The sequence below is a fragment of the Cheilinus undulatus genome, linkage group 4 (assembly GCF_018320785.1).
Source record: "Cheilinus undulatus linkage group 4, ASM1832078v1, whole genome shotgun sequence".
Classification (NCBI taxonomy): domain Eukaryota; kingdom Metazoa; phylum Chordata; class Actinopteri; order Labriformes; family Labridae; genus Cheilinus; species Cheilinus undulatus.
In genome coordinates, this window is record NC_054868.1 from 12,574,953 (window position 1) to 12,594,157 (window position 19,205).

General features: G+C 39.9%; 1 protein-coding gene across 3 annotated transcripts; it reads left to right on the forward strand.

Moving 5' to 3' along the window:
* Positions 1-5,090: 5,090 nt before the first annotated feature.
* LOC121508383 lies at positions 5,091-19,205 on the forward strand. Of its 3 annotated transcripts, none has more exons than XM_041785189.1 (7): positions 5,091-5,386; positions 8,029-8,345; positions 8,494-8,558; positions 8,719-8,876; positions 8,977-9,492; positions 11,443-12,926; positions 15,234-19,205. In XM_041785189.1, exons 1-7 carry the CDS (start codon positions 5,146-5,148, stop codon positions 15,885-15,887), a joined length of 3,435 nt encoding a protein of 1,144 aa, XP_041641123.1. In that variant the 5' UTR covers positions 5,091-5,145; the 3' UTR covers positions 15,888-19,205. The 3 variants fall into 3 exon arrangements, with proteins under 3 accessions (XP_041641123.1, XP_041641124.1, XP_041641125.1); XM_041785190.1 differs by lacking the exon at positions 5,091-5,386 and adding an exon at positions 5,614-7,415 and having other exon boundaries at positions 7,517-8,345; XM_041785191.1 differs by lacking the exons at positions 5,091-5,386; positions 8,494-8,558 and having other exon boundaries at positions 8,256-8,345.

Sequence of the window (19,205 nt, forward strand, 5' to 3'; positions counted from 1 at the left end):
GCGAAATTTTCACTCACAAGGCATGTTCCATGTCACAATCACAGCGTTACTCACAAACATTTGCATTGTGCAGATTTTCACTGTTGTAAACACAAAAATTTCAGATAGCAAACTGGACTTAATCTTTAAGCAAAATCCAGATTTTTTTGTTAATTTTTTTAGTTACTGTTAGCTTTTAATTATTTTGGAGAGCACGAAACTATATGTTTGTGGTTAAAGGCTGATCAGCCAACAGCACAGAAAAATAAAAAATAGATGAGGTAAATGTGTAAATACCAAAGGTGGTTAAGAGACACAAAGAGCTGAATGGCAGAGACATCGACCAGTTGGAAGAAGTACATGAATCAAACCGTAACTCGCACTGGAACACAACATTGTCTATTTCGGTGTTAAAGGACTGGATGAGTATAAAGAAAAGGCCAACAGACTTTGAAGATTATTATGGGGCAGAAGAGATAAATACGGTTGCTACTATGGTAATTTTATGCATCTGTCTGAAATGCTAGCAGGCAGACATTCCCAGTTGCCTGTTACGTCGCTCTCAAAGCCGTGACAAGTCTAAACTGGCACACATCCATCTGGAAAACCACTCACAGACAGCGTTTGGGAAAGGGCAGAGCCTTTGAAAAAAAACTCATAGGGTGATTGGATGAACATTCTGTCTGTCACATCTTTACGGGCCAATCAGAGCAACAAAACACGCTACACCCCTACTGCAGAAGTAAACTCCATTAAGAACTGCATACACGAACCATGGTGACTGTAGACATGTCAGTACACAGTGCTGTCCTTTGTTTTTCTTTTAACAAAGAAATGTCGTCAAGTTCTGATAAAACTGGCGCTTTAGCAGCATGATGCTAATGTCTTCAGCCATAATGGCACTGGCCTCTTGTTGCTGCTTGCTTATGTCACAACTCCGCTGCGCCCAAAAGTACTGCCCCTCAATGCTAATTGGTCGTGTCACTTTCTAACCGGGCCCAAACGGTTCCGATGGGAGCTTTGCAAGATGGATTCGCCAGTGAGAAACACTTCACAAGGTTAGGATAAGTCTACAATTCTCAGAGTTTGATATACTGAATAGTCAAACTTTAACATCCAGCAACATCATTTATTAAATGTTATTAAGGACCTTCCCAAAAACGGAAACTGTGTTGGCCAGCCCCCATCTCTGCAGAAGACATAAAACTCACCAGGGTCTTGGAGTTGCTGTCTCCAATCAAAGTGACTGGACTAGTCCACAAAGTGTGGTTTGAAGTACAACTGTATACACTTGAATACAATTACACGTGTAAGAGGAAGCAGAGAAGGAAATCAGGACATAAAAGGGACTCTTATTTTGATACGGGATGAGAAAGGCAATGAGTACATTTCACTTCCCCAGCAAGGTAAAACCAACAACCATAAAAGATCCTAAAGACCCATGCAAAAGAAGACTACAGAGGGTGTGTCTATGCTAACCCAGGGAATTCAAACTGTCCGTTAGCCTACTTTAATTTTTTTTAAATCTCATTGTCCTCCTGATGCTAAAGCCTTTTACCTTCACCCAAGAATACTAGACAAACGACAAGTACACTTGTGAGCCCATGGGACACAATTTTCTTGGCAAAATGTTACCTGAGATCAGCCAGGCAGCCAGGCTTTCAAGGAGATACACCCATCAAAGCTTGAGGGACACTGCTGTGCAACACCACTCTCAGGCTGGCCTTGAAATACCAACTATTACTGTGCATAAATGTGAGTGCAGCCACAGGAGCAACTGTACCCAAATCAATATTGATAGAGAGGAAGGAAGCAATATCCTGCCCTGCAAGCCAGACAACAAAAACAGAGCTGGTGAGTGCATCCCTAAATCATCTCTAAGTCTGATCGCACCAGAGTATGCAAACAAAAAAGGAAGTACCAATGAATGAAGTACTAATGAAGTGGTAACTATGTCAAAAACTGCATTGTTTGCTTGATTTATGTTTATAGGTGTGTCAGCCAAGCCCCAAGAAGGACAATCAAATGAGGACAGAAATGCAGACATCAATATTTCTGCAGAAGTCCCGGTCAACATAAAAGAGACGGTTAGTTCAATGTGTACTATAACCATAGATAGTATGAATGAGATTACAGTAGGAAAGGAAGCTATATTCTCAATTTACCATGAATGGAAGTGTTTAGTTTTATGTATCAGAGGTCAGTCTTTGCATGCTTTTACAGCCTTTTTCTGTGATTATTGCAGCATAGAACTCCTGATATCACAGATTTTTTTTGTGTAGTTATATGCAAGTTAGATGATTTGAGGGCTTGTGTTTTTGTGTTGTTGTAACACATTACAAAAACTGAGTGACTAGGAAACAATTTCAAATCATATACTGGTTTAGCAAAGGTTTGTCATCTGTTTCTGTGCCATGAAGAAAATGTATATAAAAAAGGAGTGAAATTCAGGAATTTTGACATGAAGAACTAACTTTGCATGGCATGTGCCCACTGTAGTGCAATCATAATGTAACAAGAATAACGACACTTAATACATTTTAGTCGTTTTAATTGTATCTGGGATGCTGTGTTGTTACAAAAAAATGTTTATTTACAGCAGAAACACTTGTTGAGATCAGCACTGACTCACTTTGGAATGGTGCTTCTGGTTGATTGAAAATTTGTAATATGGCCTCTTAGTTAATAGTCATCACAGCAGTCATGGAAAAGCCTGCTTAATCTTGGAGGGACGGGATATAAGGTCACAGAGACAACATTAATTTTTTTGTGCAGATGAAAGTGGATGATATTCCTTTGCAATATTAAACAAGCTAGACTAAACATAGTTGGAAAACTTAAAAGGTACTAAATCAGAGTCTTTTGAATACATTCAAAATGCATCAGTAGAAGGCAAAAGGACAAAGAAATCTTAAAAAGATTTATTTTAGGGCCTTTATACCTTTATACAAATAAGGCAGTGGATAGAGTTGAAAATTTGGGAGGTTCAAGGGGTTCAGATATGCCTCCACAGGCAGGATTTCAAACTGGGCCACCCACTTCAAGGACTTCAGCCTCCATACATGGGATCCACAGACATAACCACTGCTTGCTGTCAATGTCCCAGAAACATGCAGTTCAAGGCTGTTTATAATACAGTCTTTTAAAAAAGCAACATAGCATCAAAGTCCCTGTCAACTGAAATCCAAAATTTGTGTCCTAACACTCTCGATATGTTGAAATAAGGTTGCTGTAAACATGTAAAACACTGAGATCTATGTGTGACTGAATTTTGGATTTAGACCTGGCTGGGTTTAATTGAGCAGGGCAAATGTAGCACCCCATGATGTCACAGGGTGCTATGTAAACCCTGCCCCCTAGCACTGCAAAAATGTAAAATTCTGAGCAGTTTATCTTAATAGCCCGAACATCTCTTGCCTGTCTGCTCTGTGGTTGACAAATTTTTGGTAAGAAAAGCCAACAAAGGCCCTTGTTCCATATGTTTTTTTTTTTTTTTTTATCAATGAAGCAATTACAATTCAGGCTTTTTGACAGCAGTGGTTTACTTTTTCTTTCATGTGAGTCTGAGGGGTGGGGGCTCAACTTTTCTTCTATACAGGTAGAGGTGCTTTAAGATAAAAAGGGGGAACCTCTGCTATAAAGGATTAGGTTTGCTCTGAGCAGTACATTGAAATACAATAAATATGCAGGAAACACTAGATACATATCTAATATTATCATAAGGTTGAACATATAATTTTCACAGTTTTCTCAGCTTATCAACAGGAATTTTTTTTTCTAAAAATAAATACAAGAAGTATCAAGGAGGATGAAATATTTTGGTAAAGCAGTCTTTCTTTTCCACAGTCTAATCCATACATTAGGGATAGTGAACACAAACACAAGTTATTAACTATAAATACATAAATAAAATAATACCTAGACTACCATCTGCTTCAACGCCTGGACAAGGTATACTGTATGTTTGTGAAAGGACAGTGGTGGGTCGAGAAGTACGACTGGGGTGTTTTTATGATTTAGATCAGTCCTCCCCCCAGGACCCCCATGAAAATGAAGAGATGCATTGTTTTCAAAGGTTAACACCAAATTTAATTGCACTCATGAGGAGAAACCTACTGGCCTATGCATTTGTTCATACCAAGAGATCTTTTTCTAAACTATCCAGGCTATAGCTTTATAGTTCTAATATGCAAATCTAATTCTGAAAACCTTAATGCAAAGAAAGTTGCCACCACACCCTACCTGCAGGTTGGGAACCAATGATCAGATCGTATATTCAGTTTATTCTAATGCCAGTTAATATTTGTGCACGTATTAGAAGAAAATCTTTCCAAGCATTGTTGAGATATTGCATCACGTTCACATGAATGGTCCAGACAGGGACGAACAGATGGAAAATTTGAAAACATGATCCCTCTGCTCTGGTCCTGGCTATCGCTGGCTGGGTTTTCTTGAAGGAAGCTGAAGGAGAGCATATGGTATTCCAGGCTATTATCAAGTATTATGGGTTCAAGAGAGCTTCAGTGACATAAGTGGATGATGGCTGTGTACACGGATGAAGCAGCAAAGTTTAAGGAGTGCAGCAGAGTACACAGCATGAAATGTTAATTAAGAGCATCTGAGAATGACTACAGAATCAGCTCTTCTATCGTTGATTCAGTAATCCTGCCAGGAACAATGTTCTTGGATCACATCAGATACACAGTAAAACAGTTTTTTTTTTCTCAAATACATTCAGTTAGAGAGAGTTAGAAATGAGAAATAAGGTTGCCTGTCTGTATGTTGAAACCTTTTATTACTATATGGGAAACTTGTGGGTGCAATATTCATCAGTATAAACCAGTGACAACAAAGTGTAATTGGTGTGGCATGAAAAGCAGGCTGCACAAAGAGGGAAAAAATCTTAAAAGTATGGGAATGAGGTCAAAAAGACCATGGATGTTTACCCAATAAACAAATGAAAAACATGTAGTGTTCAAATTCTGGGGTAATAAATTGCATTAAGCCCAGTAGTTGGCGGTATTGCAACACTATGAGAACAACCAGCACCAAAACCAAACAAAGAAGAAGAGAAGGGTTAGTTTCTATTACCCCTATTCTTGGTGCTGCGACCAACCAGCGGATAACCTGCAGGGGAAAAAGACAGAAGAGCTACACTCCAGAAACATGGATCTTATCAGCAAACCTAGAGGCAAATCTATCGTGTGGATGTATTTCGGCCTGAAAGCGGACGAAAAGGGGCAACCTGTGAATTCTCGCGAGGCCGTTTGTCGTCTATGCCGAAAAATTGTGCTTTCAAAAGGTGGAAATACCACGAATTTGAGAAGTCATCTGAGACGTCGACATCGTGCAGATTTCTTCGAGGCCACCCCCTCCACGACCTCGGCAGCTTTGTACGACTCCCAAGGTGATATAGCATGATATTCAGAGTCTTCATTATGTTGCAAGAGCTGTATATCCAAAATGTAAATCCAAAACCTTTGCAACCATTTTTCATCTATCCCCATAAACGATACATTCAACTTGACTCGTACAACAACACTGGCATGATGCATCGTAAGGAGTCAGGGAAATTAGTTTTACGTTTTGTAATTGTATGCACACTGTGAGTGTGTAGGGCTTCTAAATGCACTATAGTAAAGTCTGTTTTACGCTGTAGAAAGCCTGGTACCATTTACCCAGTCACACCAATTACTAAACCATTTAACAGCAATTGTGGTGATGTGAGGCACCCTGAAAGGTTAAAGAAAGTCTAGATAAATATTACTTTAAATCCAGGTCATAAAGCCTAATTACATCTCTTTGACTTGTTCTTGTCTAACTACAAATCCACCCATACAGTGCTCAAATTGCAACAATAGTTGATTTTCACAACAAACAACTCTTAACCTATTAAAGATGAGTGTACGCATGCTCAGATCAAAATATCCGAGGTTGAAGTCTGTTTTACGGCAGATGCGTACCAGTGTTGTTGCCATGGTATCTCCGTGACAGTCACTCAAGCAGTCCATTGTAAGGAGCTGGCAGAGGATTTGAGGATATTAATAGAAAATATAATTCGGTTTGGGTTGTTTTTTACTATACCCCGTTCGTAAATTATGTCGTTAATAAAGATTGTCACGCGTTTGGTGCTATTAATGGCCAGACATAGCCGCCATCTTCTGCGTTTTAGAGTACCGTTTACCGACTGGCCCTCTCTTCAATGTGAGCTGATAATGTCCGTGGTATAATCGCCGTATAGCACCGTAACCTGACGGCTTGTACGGTATCACTCCGCTTTGTTTCCACATCCAAATCCTTCGCTTCATTTTCTATTTAAACAAAGCCACTGGATGCCCGGTGGAGCCAAGGGCTAACATGAATGCAGACCTGAGTGGATCTTGTAAAAATACTGATTTGTTTGATATGGATACTAAAGAGGACAGAACCATGAAAGAAGAGGAAGAGTCAGAAGAGGAGGAGGGTGAGGTAAATTCAAGTGACATTTCTAGACATGCAATTGTATCCGACTTGGAACTGGATGAACTTGAAATGAGCAGGTCTGAAATTAATAAGCTCACAAGGAAGCAGACATTGTGGGCTGTGACTATCTTCTTTGGCTGGCTGGAGTCCCAGGGGCTCCAAGTGGACCCTAACACAGTGGAGAAGACTGAACTGAATGGGATGCTGAGACTATTTTATGGATCAGTACGAACCAGCAAAGGAGAAATGTATGGGATTTCTAGTTATGTTGCACTAAGAGCTGGACTCAACCGGTACTTTAAAGAGCCTCCTGTCAGCCGCTCTATGTGCATAATGAGAGATGCTGAATTCACATCAGCCAACAAGGTCTTCTTGGGAATGCTCAAGAGAATTAGGAAGTCTGGTCGAGACAGGGCACAACATCATCCATCATTGTCCCCTGATGATATCCGCATCCTAAGACACTCACATGTGATGGACATCCGCACTCCGAAAGGTCTTCTGAACAAAGTCTGGTTTGATATACAGATATATTTTGGCCGCAGAGGGAAACAGGCCAATAGGGATCTAAAGCCAGACTCATTCATAATCAGACAAGATGAAAAGGGACTTAAATACTGCACCCTATCCTTCATTGAAGAAACAAAATTCCATAACAAAAAAGATCAATGCTACATGTATGAGAAGCCAGGCAATGAGTTCTGTCCTGTTACCTCTCTTGTGAAGTACCTCCGCAAGCTCCCATCAAGTGCAGTTGCTCTTTATCTACAGCCAAAAAGGGAGATCACAAATGAAATATGGTATAACAACACCCCTCTTGGAGTCAATTGTCTAGGCTCGATGCTTTCTCGTATGTGTAAAGAAGCTCGCACATCAGTCATATATACCAATCACTGTATCAGGACCACGCCCTTTAACCTGCTGTGTAATGCGGGACTGGAGGGGAGATTAGTTATTCCTGTCATCCTGGGCAGGTAGGATAAGTTGATTCACATGTTTCTTTTTTAAAATTACAATGTGACTTAATGCACCTGCTGAAATGTCCAAAATATAATGTGAATATATTTTTTACCAGGGTTGTAAACACCCTTCAAAGTGAGTCGACGCCATCGCTTGGGAGCAGTAAGAAGTGGAGAAAAATATTACCAAAGAGCGATTCAGCTATCCCAGCAGGTCTGCTGCCAGACCGTCCGGCGACCCAAACAGAAGTCCACTCAAGCACACACACTGTGCACCGTTAATACAGTTGATTCATTTTATTATAAGTTAAATCTTTAGTTAAAAGTCTGCATAAACCAATACCATACTGGATACAGGAAATTTCTTTTGTTTGGTAAAAATAAAAGTAATAAACAAAAAAACAGAGCTTCTGTTTTCACTTTAAAATGTAAGTGTCAAATGGTTTTAATTAACTATCACCTTTTGATGCTGGAAAATCATGTAAAGTTCTCCATTGTCTGTGTTGCTGAACTCCATCTCATCTGTATTTTGCTGTTCAAATTGATGAATTTGTCATTGTATCATTAGGAGTGCTATCTTGAATTAATTTCTAAAGTGAATTACTTCATCTTGTGTTTCCCTCTCCAGCTGAAGAATTCCTGGATGATTTTCCATTCCTCCAGCCTGCTTCAAACCAGAGCTATGTCCCTGATGCTGTGCTCCCACCTGGAGAGCCCTGGCTCCATGGTGGCCCCTCTCGGGCGGTGCTGTCCCTGCCTTCCTGCCTCAGCCTTGGCACAGGAGTTGGGCTTGGGATGTCTGGGCCAAGCTCCTCTGGGGAAGAGCAAAGGGAAGGGATGAAGGTGTACGCAAGGTGTCATCTTCAGCAGGGACTCATGTTTGGACCATATCTTGGAGAAATGTGCAGAGGACAAATGCCAACCAACCTCAAATATGCCTGGGCTGTAAGTAGACTTGTGCTGTATTACTTCAGTATTTCAAACTGAATTAAAATATTCATGATACTTCTGTGACTTGGCTTGGTAACCGGCAGGGACTTCATATAAAAATAACATAACAAAAATAGCTGACACACACATGTCTCCTATTCAGATCAGGGATGATGCTGCTTTTGTGTACGTGGATGCCGCTGATGAAAATAAATCTAACTGGATGAGGTGGGCATTTCTCTGTGCTTTTTGTAAAGCAGCAGATTTCCCTCCTTTTGCTGATATTTTTTCTCATAACTGAGTCCCTGTCCAATTTTGTTTTTGATCGCTGCATTAGTTTAACAAAAGTTAACTCTTCAATGCTTACTGTATCACGTTTTTTTCTCAGGTTTGTGACTTACACCAGTAGTGAGGAGGAGCACAACCTAGTAATCTTCCAGTTTTACCGCCACATCTATTACAAGGTCTCCCAGCCCATCGCTGAGGGAGCAGAGCTTAAAGTTTGGATTGGCAAGGATTATGCCACCTTATTGGGTCTGGGGATGGGTGAGTTCACTTGCTGAAGAATTGAATAACATTTTTTGTGTGTTGAGTCAGACTTAAACTTTCAATCATCCTATGCGTTTGTTTTGGGGGTGGGATACAGGTGACAATGAGAAATGTGAATTTGGAGACAAGGAGACAGTTCTGCGTCTTCTGCAGGACATCCAGCTGGTCACCCTTCCAGAGCCTAGCAGCTCCTCCATTTGGTCAGACCGCAGCCAATCACAGAGCCCCATGCCTGTCATCAGTGATGTGATGTCGATGCCAAACCTCGACGCAGTTTGTGATTCAGGCATGGCTTCTGGATCCACCTATCCTTCGTCCTCCCTAATGTCTTTCCCTTCGCCAAGCTATCAACCATCTGAAAAGTATGAGTTTATGGCCGGAACTGAGAAACTGCTGAGCAATCCAAATGTAACACAGCAAAGTCCATGGTACTTTTTTGGGTTAGAGCCTGACCCAGCTGGTCGGCCTCTTGACCGAAACATTGCTGTGTGTAAACTGTGTGGTGAACGTGTCAGCTGTGGAGGGGGAACCTTGGATCTCCAAAACCATCTGAGCAGCAAGCACCACATCAGACCTCGAGAGAGCTATAAGGATAGAAGCCTTCAACCAGCAGGTAATAAAAACTCCTCTACAGCCTGTTATAGTTTTAGACCAAATGTAACAGAATATTGAGTTTCATTGTTTGGTCAAAGTTTCTTGTTCAAATTAATCGATGCATTTGCAAAAATTTAAATAAAGTTAGAAGTGGATGAAAAAAGCTGCACATTTCACGGATAAAGTATGTAAAACTATCTAAGTACAGCATCAGAAATCTTTTTTCTAAAAAGTCTAAAAACCGCCCAGGACATGTGGCGTTTTCAAATCGTATGGCTTCATAAGGAGCCAGGGAGGTGACATGAACATGTTTTTTTTTTGTTTTTTTTCAAACGCGTCCCTATGGTCACCTCGTGACGTTCATGTCACCTCCCGGGCTCCGTAGATTCAGGGCAGAAAGTATATTTTTTAGTGAAGCGTGACTAATGGACGTGGGAACTTCAATTCCCGTCGGCCCTTGCGTACCCACCATGCTTTGCGTTTTACTCGCCCGCTTGATTCTACAGCGCGAACATGGCGGATTCATGGAGTAGCGAAGAAGAGACGAATGAAAAAGTTTTTGAGACATTGGAAGCTCCAGAGAATTTTAAATCTGACGTGTGGAAACATTTTGGTTTCCTTGTGTCAAGAAATAAGAATGGAGAAAAACTGACGAACAAACAAAAGACCGTATGCAGACACTGCAAGGCCGCACTGACACACCTCTTGGGGAATACAACTAATATGTGGAGCCACTTGAAAAACCATCATCCCGAAAAGATTGATGAACATCCGAAGAGCAAAATCTGTCCAGGCCAAAAGACTCTCAAAGAAGCGTTCGCACTGTCCTCCAACAGCGCGAGGACAGAGCAGATCACAAAGATAGGTGAATAGCATTGACAGTGTTTAAAAAACTCTTTTCACGCAATAGGTATGCATTTTTATTAACTAGGTCCAGCTGGTTCAGTTTTTTTATTTTATAAAAAGAACTTTAGGTCTCCCATACGCCATCCTGTTTCCTTTAACCTCTATTTGTGCATAGAGCTTTCAAAATGTCCAATCATTTTTAAGACTATGCACACCTGCGGCACTTTTTGCACACATTTTCATACTTAAAGTGCAATTGTTGTTTAAAGAGGTAGTGAACATTTTAACATTTTATTTCAGCTGTATACTTAAGTATCTGACGTAACTATGATAAAACACATCAGTGTTGGTGTTATTTCTGACATTTGCACCAAACTGATAAAAATCTGCATTTATGGCTTTGAATAAGATCAACCGTGCTTCTGTTTTATTTTGTTTTTAATACTACAATAAATACTGTACAGTGGACTTGTCATCAAGGTAATACTGTACTGTGAGATTCTGATACCGTTACATTCCCATTGTTCAACTTCCTGGTCAAAGCTCAGTAGACTGGAGAATGGACAAAATGCCAAATCTAGTCTGGTGTGATAAATTGTGACTTTGTGAAATTCAATTTAGCATTTTAACTAACCAACATGTTCACATAGATTTTAAAAGCAAAGTCTTTGTCAGAGCAGCACAATATTTTAACTTTTTGCTTCTGATCGTAAACATACAGACAGCATACAGCCCCAGCTGTTTGCATGGTTACGGTCTTTGCACACTGTTTCCGTTATTTTAAGCTGTGTAATCTGCAAAAAAAGAAAAAAAAAATTCAAACACAAAGGTTTCGGCATCTATGTGCAAACATTAGCACAACATGACATCACTTTTCATTTTTAATGTGCAAAATTTTCAGACGAGAAAGACAGATTTAGGGTGCCAAGGCCTTAAGACCCAGAAACCTATATGTTAATTTTAATTGTGAAGCTTTTTTGCTGTTATAATGAACCTCTCTGTTAAAGAAAGTGCAAACAAACTGTCACAAGTTTAGCCTGACACTGGTTTGGTTCAAAAATGTGGCACAAGTTTCTAAAGGTTTTTATTGATTGCAGATTGATTTTTTTCCTCCCCCATATAGGTCAACAACGCTCTCAGCCAGCGATGACTAACAGCAGCCAGGCCAGCAGCAATCTGCCCCTTGTATTATCAGTCCATGTGACTAACGCCATCACCAACTATGTCATCATGGATCTCCAGCCCCCAGCTCTTGTAGAAGGGGAGGGTTTCAAACAGCTGATCCACACCCTCCTGCCTTTCTACAAGGAGATGCCTTTGACATGTCAGCTTGAAAATCTTCTGAAAGAACATCACACCAAAGGCAAAATGAGCTTGGCTCAGCTGTTGAGGAAAACCAAGGAAGAAAACGAGGAGACTGATTACACTGCTCCCCTGGACTTTGAGCCCAGGAAACGAGGCCGACCTCCCATCCATGGACGGGAAGTTCCTCATTTTGTCACCTTAAGTGTGGATGATTGGCTCCACAACTGGCAAGGCAACACTGAAAGATACGTAACCCTCTGGGCACATTTCATTGACAATGATTTTAATCTTCAGAACCTGGCTCTGGTGACACAAAAACTGATAGAAAGTGAGGTGAAAGACTCAAGCCTTCGAGCGGCGGAGGCTCAAGTAAAAGCGATGGCCCAGGAGTGGGGAATCTCACAGCCTAATCTGCTCTTGCTGGGAGGAGAGGGAAGAAACAACATGAAGATGGATCCAACAAAGAGTGGGAAAGGCGGAGAAGCTGCTGGTAGCCTTCCTCATCCCAACTCTACCACATTCCTGGAGAGAGATGACTCCGTGTCATCAGAGGAGCAAAGTGGCTCGGAGCCGGGAGCATCAAGTGAAGGACTAGCCTCTGTGCCATGTTTTTTTAGTGTTTTACAAGGCTGCGTTGAGGAAGTGATGTCACACAGTGTCATTTTCAAGACCCTGAGACAATTTCAAAGTATCCTTTCAAATCTCTTCTTGCCGCAGGAACAGAATAGAGGCATATATCAGCACCACATAGGCAAGCTCGTGCAGACTCTTACAAAAGAAGAACAGGCAGAGCTGAAGTCATGGGCTCATAGTCTTCCAACATGGAATAAGCTCTATCCTGTGCTGAGCACACTCATCAAACACAAAAGCTTCTTCTGTGAAACCATAAAAGCAATCAAAGAAGAGTATAATGAAGACACTGCTTCAGAATCCAGTTCATTTGCTGGCTGCCACGCAAACTCCACCTCAAACACAACCTCACCAAGCTTTTCGTCCTTAAGGTCTGAGTGGAAGATTCTTGAGGATTTGTGTTCAGTTCTCAAACCTCTAGATGTAGCATGTCGAACTCTTGCTAAGGAGGCTTTCCCTCGTCTGTCACTCATCAAACCCATTCTCACTGGCCTGCTTTCCCGTCACCTTGTGCCACGGCCTGGAGATTCTTCATCCATCCTGAAAGAGGTGAAGAGGATGATGAGGCGGAATTTGACAAGATGTTACGATAACCCTGTTGTCAACAGGGTCCTGTGTGTGGCGTGTTCCCTTGACCCTCAGTTCCATGGCCTGGGATTCATGGAAGAGAAGGTGAGTCATACAGCTGCAACGGAGAAATGTGTATACTTGCTTAACCTACCTCAAGATGTCACTGTTCAGTAACTATTGAATAATGGTCAGTTATTCATACATCAGAAGCAAGGCAGGCAGATGTGTCATTTCTTGATGCTGGATGCCTAGTGTGACCCTCTAATAAGCGGGATACAACTCAGACTGACATAAGTCTAGCTTCATACCCAGTTGCTGTAGAAAAATAAGAACAAAGGAGCCAATAAGTTAAATAGTCTAAAAATGGTGATTTGGACATATTTTGTTATTATGGCTGTAAAAGAGTCAGGAAATGCCCTTAGTCTGAGAGCTTTGGTCCCTTTTCCCCGGAGAACTTGACTTTTCGACATCTAGTTAATTATTATTGCACATTATATGAAATTGTCAGCAGTTTAAAAGAAGAAAAACACAAAAACGGATTTGTTTTTCATGGCTTTTATTGCTCATGCAGTTTTGATTTGACATTTTAAATGGGAACCTATACATGTTTAGAACAATCACCAGTAATTTTTTGAGTCTAGGACTCTGGGTGTGCAAAACATAGTGCAAAAGATAACTATATACATAGGCTAAAATGAGTGCAAATAAAGGTGGAAAAATGCGTTCTCAACATTCTCAAGTAACATATTGTTCTTGCACATAACAGACACGCACAAATGCCACTATCTAATAGGGGAGTAATGTACAGAAGAATTTTGGTTCGGTACGTACCTCGGTATTGAAGTTACGGTTCGGTACATTTTCGGTATGGTAATTGAAGCAAATAAAATGTAATTTTATTTTTTAAATTAAATTATATTAAAATAAATAGGCTGAATAAATTACATCTATATTATTAATAATGCTGTAACCTCCTTCCAAAAGTTCTTCAGTTATTAAAAATATTACTAAATAAATACATTTTTGAGTTACTAGGTTATTTTCATTGATATATTTACATATTTTTACCCATCCTTTAAAAACCAAAATTTGTGCATTAGCTTGTTAAACATGTTAATTAGCGTCTTTCCTGCCGATTTCAACACGGACTTCAGCACTGGATTACTTATTTAATCAATGGGACCTACTACAGAGTTTGGGAGAACTTTTCACAGTCCATCTTGGCGGATAAAAAGGTTAGAGCCGTGTGAAATCTGAGGATAACTTTACCTATGACACAGCTGCAGAGTCTGTCTGTCCCTCCTCCGAGGCTGACGTATGAAGGTAAAATTTATTTGCTTCACAGAGCCAGAGCACCATTGTTATAATAAAAACGATCTTAAAGAATAAGAAATTTATAACTGGCTGGTAAGACTTTGCTGTTCCTCCTCTTTACTGTGATGTTCTTGTATGAGTGGAGCTTTTTCAAATGCTTTGATTGGTCTGCTGGATGATGTGCTTTTAGTGACACAGCTGCAGTATAGTGTCAGAGCTATTGTTGTTGTCTTTGTCTACTGTTGTATTTTACTGGGAAACAAAGCGTTCCTAAACAGGACACTTTTATCTGGGAATATTCAGGCTGTTGCTGTCATTTGCTGTGGTTGTGTTGTTGCCAGGACAGTGTGTTGTTCTCTGGTTTTCCGTCTGTATGTGAGCTTGGCTCCACATGTATTCGTTTGGTACATGTCGTCTTCTGCCAAAGCTGCCGTTTTCGTGGTGCTGTTTGACATTACCGTAATATATATACCACACATCATATATTGCTGGAAAGCACAGATTCTCAGCTCCCTGTCAACATTGGAATTTTTTAGATTGAGCAAACTACCGAGGAGCTACAGTGTTGAGAATCCATGTAACGGTCTCGCGATACTTCTGGTATTTTGCTATGAATGCCTATGCCATATGGTTGCGAGTACCATAATGAACCATATATGTGCGCATGCCCACAATTCTCAGCTTTCCAACACTGTTGGAATTTTTCTGATCGGACAAACTTTGACAGAGTTAAAGTAATAATACTCTGGACATATAAAACACAGTGCCGGCGCCGGCTCAGTAGGTAAAGGGTTAAGTTAGCATTTTCAAAAGACGAAATCAGAACTATCCCATAAAACAACAAATATTTAGTATCCTCTTGAAATGCATATTAATCTATCGTATCTATAGATTTATTTTTCAAGTCTATTTCCTGTTGCTGATATGCTTGAAAGTTGTTTGATAGGAAGACTGAAAGGCTGGATCACCATGCACTTGATCCGTTGTTTTAAAAGCCTTTTGTGTAACTTGATGTACTTTTTTTCTATGTAATTTGGTTAGAATGATTAATGCATGAAATTAATGACACTTGTGAACTTTCTTTTTTTTTTTAAGGAGCAGAAAGCCACTTTTGATTGGCTAAAGAAAGAGGCAGTCAGGATCATAAAGGAGGACAAAAGAAGAAACAGAGGCACGAGGCAAGGCCATGGCAAGAGAAGCCCCTCACCCAGATCACCGGAGTCAGACTGTGAGTTCCGACGGAGGAGCAAGCGGATCAAAGAATCCCGCCCTATCAACTTCAGAGGGATGGAGGAGGAAGATGAAGAAAGTGATGTAGAGGAGCTTGAAGAGAGTGAAGAGGCAGATCCAGGTGCTCGGGGTGTTGGCCTCTCAGGTATGGAGTTCCTCCTAGGAGACCTGTACTCCACTGCCCCAAAGAGTCAGCAGAGCTCCATCGAGGAGTCTGTAGACATGGAGATGTCCGTCTTCAGAGCTGACAAGGGAGCGTCACTGGGAGTAGAGCCCCTGCAGTGGTGGAGGACAAAGGCAGTACAGTTTCCTCTGCTAGCTACAGTTGCAAGGGCTTACCTGGCTGCCCCGGCTGTGGCAGGTAGTGCTGCACAGGATTTTGTGCAGGAGGGAGCACGGTCCACCTACAGCAAAAGAGCCAACATTCCTCCTGAAAGTTTGGACTCAATTTTGTTTTTGCACCACAATCACATACTCACCACCGAGAAGGGGGACCTAGTAATGAAGAATGAGTACTAGAATAATTGGATCAGAAGGGTCCAATGAAAACACAGACAGCTCATTTCCGTTTTTAAAAACTCTAAATTTCACCACCTCTCTCACTGATTGACTCTTAAGTGGCAAAACCTTAACCTTAACAACTAAAGTATATTTGGTGACCCAACAGAGTATTTTTAATTGGGATGCACGATGGTGTCGGTACCGATAAATTATGGGCCAATATTGCATTTCATTGTATCTTATTCTGATAATAAGATATTGACTGATAAAATCCACTGATAATTAAGGCATTTGTTGTCTTCCTCACGAGACTACACATTACAAAACAATAGGTAGCATCATGGTATGTAGCCCATCATTAAGCCCAAGAGAAGAAGAAGTCACAGCTGCACGGAAACTACAGCCCTCTACCGCTGTTCCCCAACTTAGATGTTGGAGCTGGGACTGACGTCACTCTTTCAGTTGAATGCGTTCAATTTGCTTTGTAACTGGGGGTGCTCTGACTTGCGAGTCAGAATTACAAGTTCAGGGTGCATTTCTGAGTTATGAGGACAAATGGAACGCACCATACTAGTCTTTTCTAGGCTTTACCTGACTAGTATGGGAGTTTTTCAGTGTTTCAGAAGAGGATAACACAACTGCGTTTGTAAAACAAGCTCCACAACCATTCCAAAGGAAGGAAAAACTCAAGTTATAACCCAACAGATCTTATAGTTCACGTAAGAGCTATCATCCTAATGACAGACTATTTACTAAGGCTAAGTGCCGATTTAACAGGCATTTGAAACTGTAGAAAGTTTGTCAGAGACAGCCAAAAGGCAAATCTTTTAATGACTAAATCAGTGTCTTGGTCTCCCAGTCTGCAGCTACATTTTAGATGTGGTCCTGGCTGCTTTGTTTGAAGCGTTTTATTTACAGTCTGATTGATAACATCAGAAACGTAAGTATATTCATAGTACTTAACCATTTTTACCTCCCTTTCAGTATTGATTTCGTCAAGTAAAACTACAACTAAAAATGTTCGTTGATAGGCTTTTCCATGAGAAAGACTAGACTAAGACTAGCCAAAAATAGATCTTTGATGACTAAAAGTAAGTTTAGTTTTCATCAAGATGACTAAGCTAGACTAAAATGTAATTCAGTTTTCATCGGACATTCAAAATCCATGATATTTCCCCACTGTGGGTAAGTCTGTCAGATTACAATGCATTTGTATTTCTTCTGCTCTTAAATGTAGAAAACAAGGATCCCAGGTTCGGCAGGGTGCATAAAACACACTACCATGATTTGGTACCAGATTCAGGCAAGAGAATGAATGCTTGGACTAAAAGTTAAGACTAAAATGTGAGGGATTTTAATGGACTAAAACTAGACTGAAATATTTTTGAGTTTTCATGGACTTAAACTATAAAGGGTAGAAATTACTATAATGTGACTAAACATAAAGGTACTTAATCTAAAGACTAAAATGAAAAATAGGTGTCGAAATGAACACTGCTCCCTTTGTTTATACTTCTGTCAGTGCATATTTTTTGCTTTTTTTATTAAAAGTACCAGCTTTCATTAAGTTCTGACTAAAAGTAACGCAGTGGTCCTCCAAACTTCTGTATGTATTAAGCATGACAGCGTGTTATCATTTACAGTGATGTTTTATTTGTATAGAACTAAGCAACAGGCTTTCATCTCCATAAATTTTAACTGAGGAATGCACTGTTCTTTTTTATTAGCTGTTTTTTAATTGAGAAACATGTCTGATTTGGCATTTGTCAGCTGCATTCTTGTTTAGTTGATTGAAATGTCAGATCTAACAGTTTGTCAAGCATTTATCTTGGCAAACATGAAAAAACTCTTTAAAACTAAAGTATGTGGATTCCTAGTTTATGAAGTCCCTTGTTTGATACAGAAATGTAGTAGTTAAAGTAAAAAAGAACATTTATAAAGTCAGAAATGTTATTTCTCTTTGATGTAAACATAAGTGATGTCAGTTGATGGGTTATGAATATCTCTGTTCACTTAATATTAACCCATCTTACCCCAGATGTGCATTTAAACAGTAAATAAACTTTGTTTTAAAATCAATAATTGAAAAAAAAATTGGTTCTTATCAGTTATTGGCCAACAGAAGTAGGAAATTATCGGTTATCGATATACTTATCGTGCATCACTAATTTTTAACGTAAACCCTGCCCCCCACCCCCCCATCCCCCACCCCCAAAAGCAAATTAAGTGGCTAAAAATCTACGGGTTAGAGTAAATCCCCCTTTTATGTTTCACTTTCAATCTTAAAGGAGCATCCACTCAGCATCATATAGAGAAAGAGGGTGCAACTCTGTTAGGTACCATCTGAAAAACACAGACTTTGGACTGAACTCTTTTTGTTAATGCATCCAGTTCAGTTTTGTTCTACATCATAACATTTGTTTGCTGGACCGTCATATAGAACTGAAAAAGCAACAAAGTTGTGCTTTTTTGTGTATGAATTTATGAAACTTACTGAAAAAGTAATCGGAGGAGAAATGTATAAAGCAGAGAAAGAGTGGGGCATGTCAGGCTGTTGTGTGAGCAGTAAGAGACCAAAGGTGCAAAGAGAAAAGTAGGGTGAATAGATTGAAGTAGTCTGTAAAATAAAAAGTTAAGAGTCTAAGAAGAATTAAAAGAAAAAAGATAAGACACTAGAAATAGGCTACATATCTTTGATAGAGTAATACCCAGTTGTTTTCTGTATTTCAGTATGTTAACACTGTCTTCATGTAACAGAGGCAGTCCTTTATTTCATATAATTATAAGATAACCAGGGGGCTTTATTTTTTATTGGAGGCTTTTCGGCCATTGTGACTGTAATTTTTACCCCTTTTATAAATCATGGTTAAAGGTTTAAATTGTAATATTTTTTATTGTAATGTTAAAATACCTTACCCAAATGTAACATTAGTTATTGTCCTTTTTAATCTTGTCCACCATGGTGGAAAACATACAAAAATAAGTCATACTGTATTCAGGTTGGAGTGCACTCCTGATTTACATTTAAGTTTGCAGCATCTATTCAGTACCTTGTAGCCTTGTGCCTTATCTCTTATTCATATAGAACCTTTGTAGATATCACATATATAAACATCTTTGTGGAGATGGTTAAAACATACAGAGTCCCTCATGAAAGCTCTGTTAGCATTGATGGAGACTACTATCGTGCCTTTTTCTTAAGCTTTACCACTTGTTTTTTCTGGCACAACTTCTTATCTTTGACTGTGATGTTCTCATTCCTGTATGTGTCTCTGCTGGATGTCTTACTGTACTGCAAATATGCTTGTCACATACTTTTTCAAATAAAATATATCA

What these genes read in the sequence shown, in the direction of transcription:
- LOC121508383 (XM_041785189.1), top strand. Translation starts at nt 5,146, where the DNA reads ATGGATCTTATCAGCAAACCTAGAGGCAAATCTATCGTGTGGATGTAT. An exon ending in ACCTCAAATATGCCTGGGCT is followed by an intron (nt 8,346 to 8,493) that starts GTAAGTAGACTT and finishes TCTCCTATTCAG; the next exon opens with ATCAGGGATGATGCTGCTTT. An exon ending in AATAAATCTAACTGGATGAG is followed by an intron (nt 8,559 to 8,718) that starts GTGGGCATTTCT and finishes TTTTTTTCTCAG; the next exon opens with GTTTGTGACTTACACCAGTA.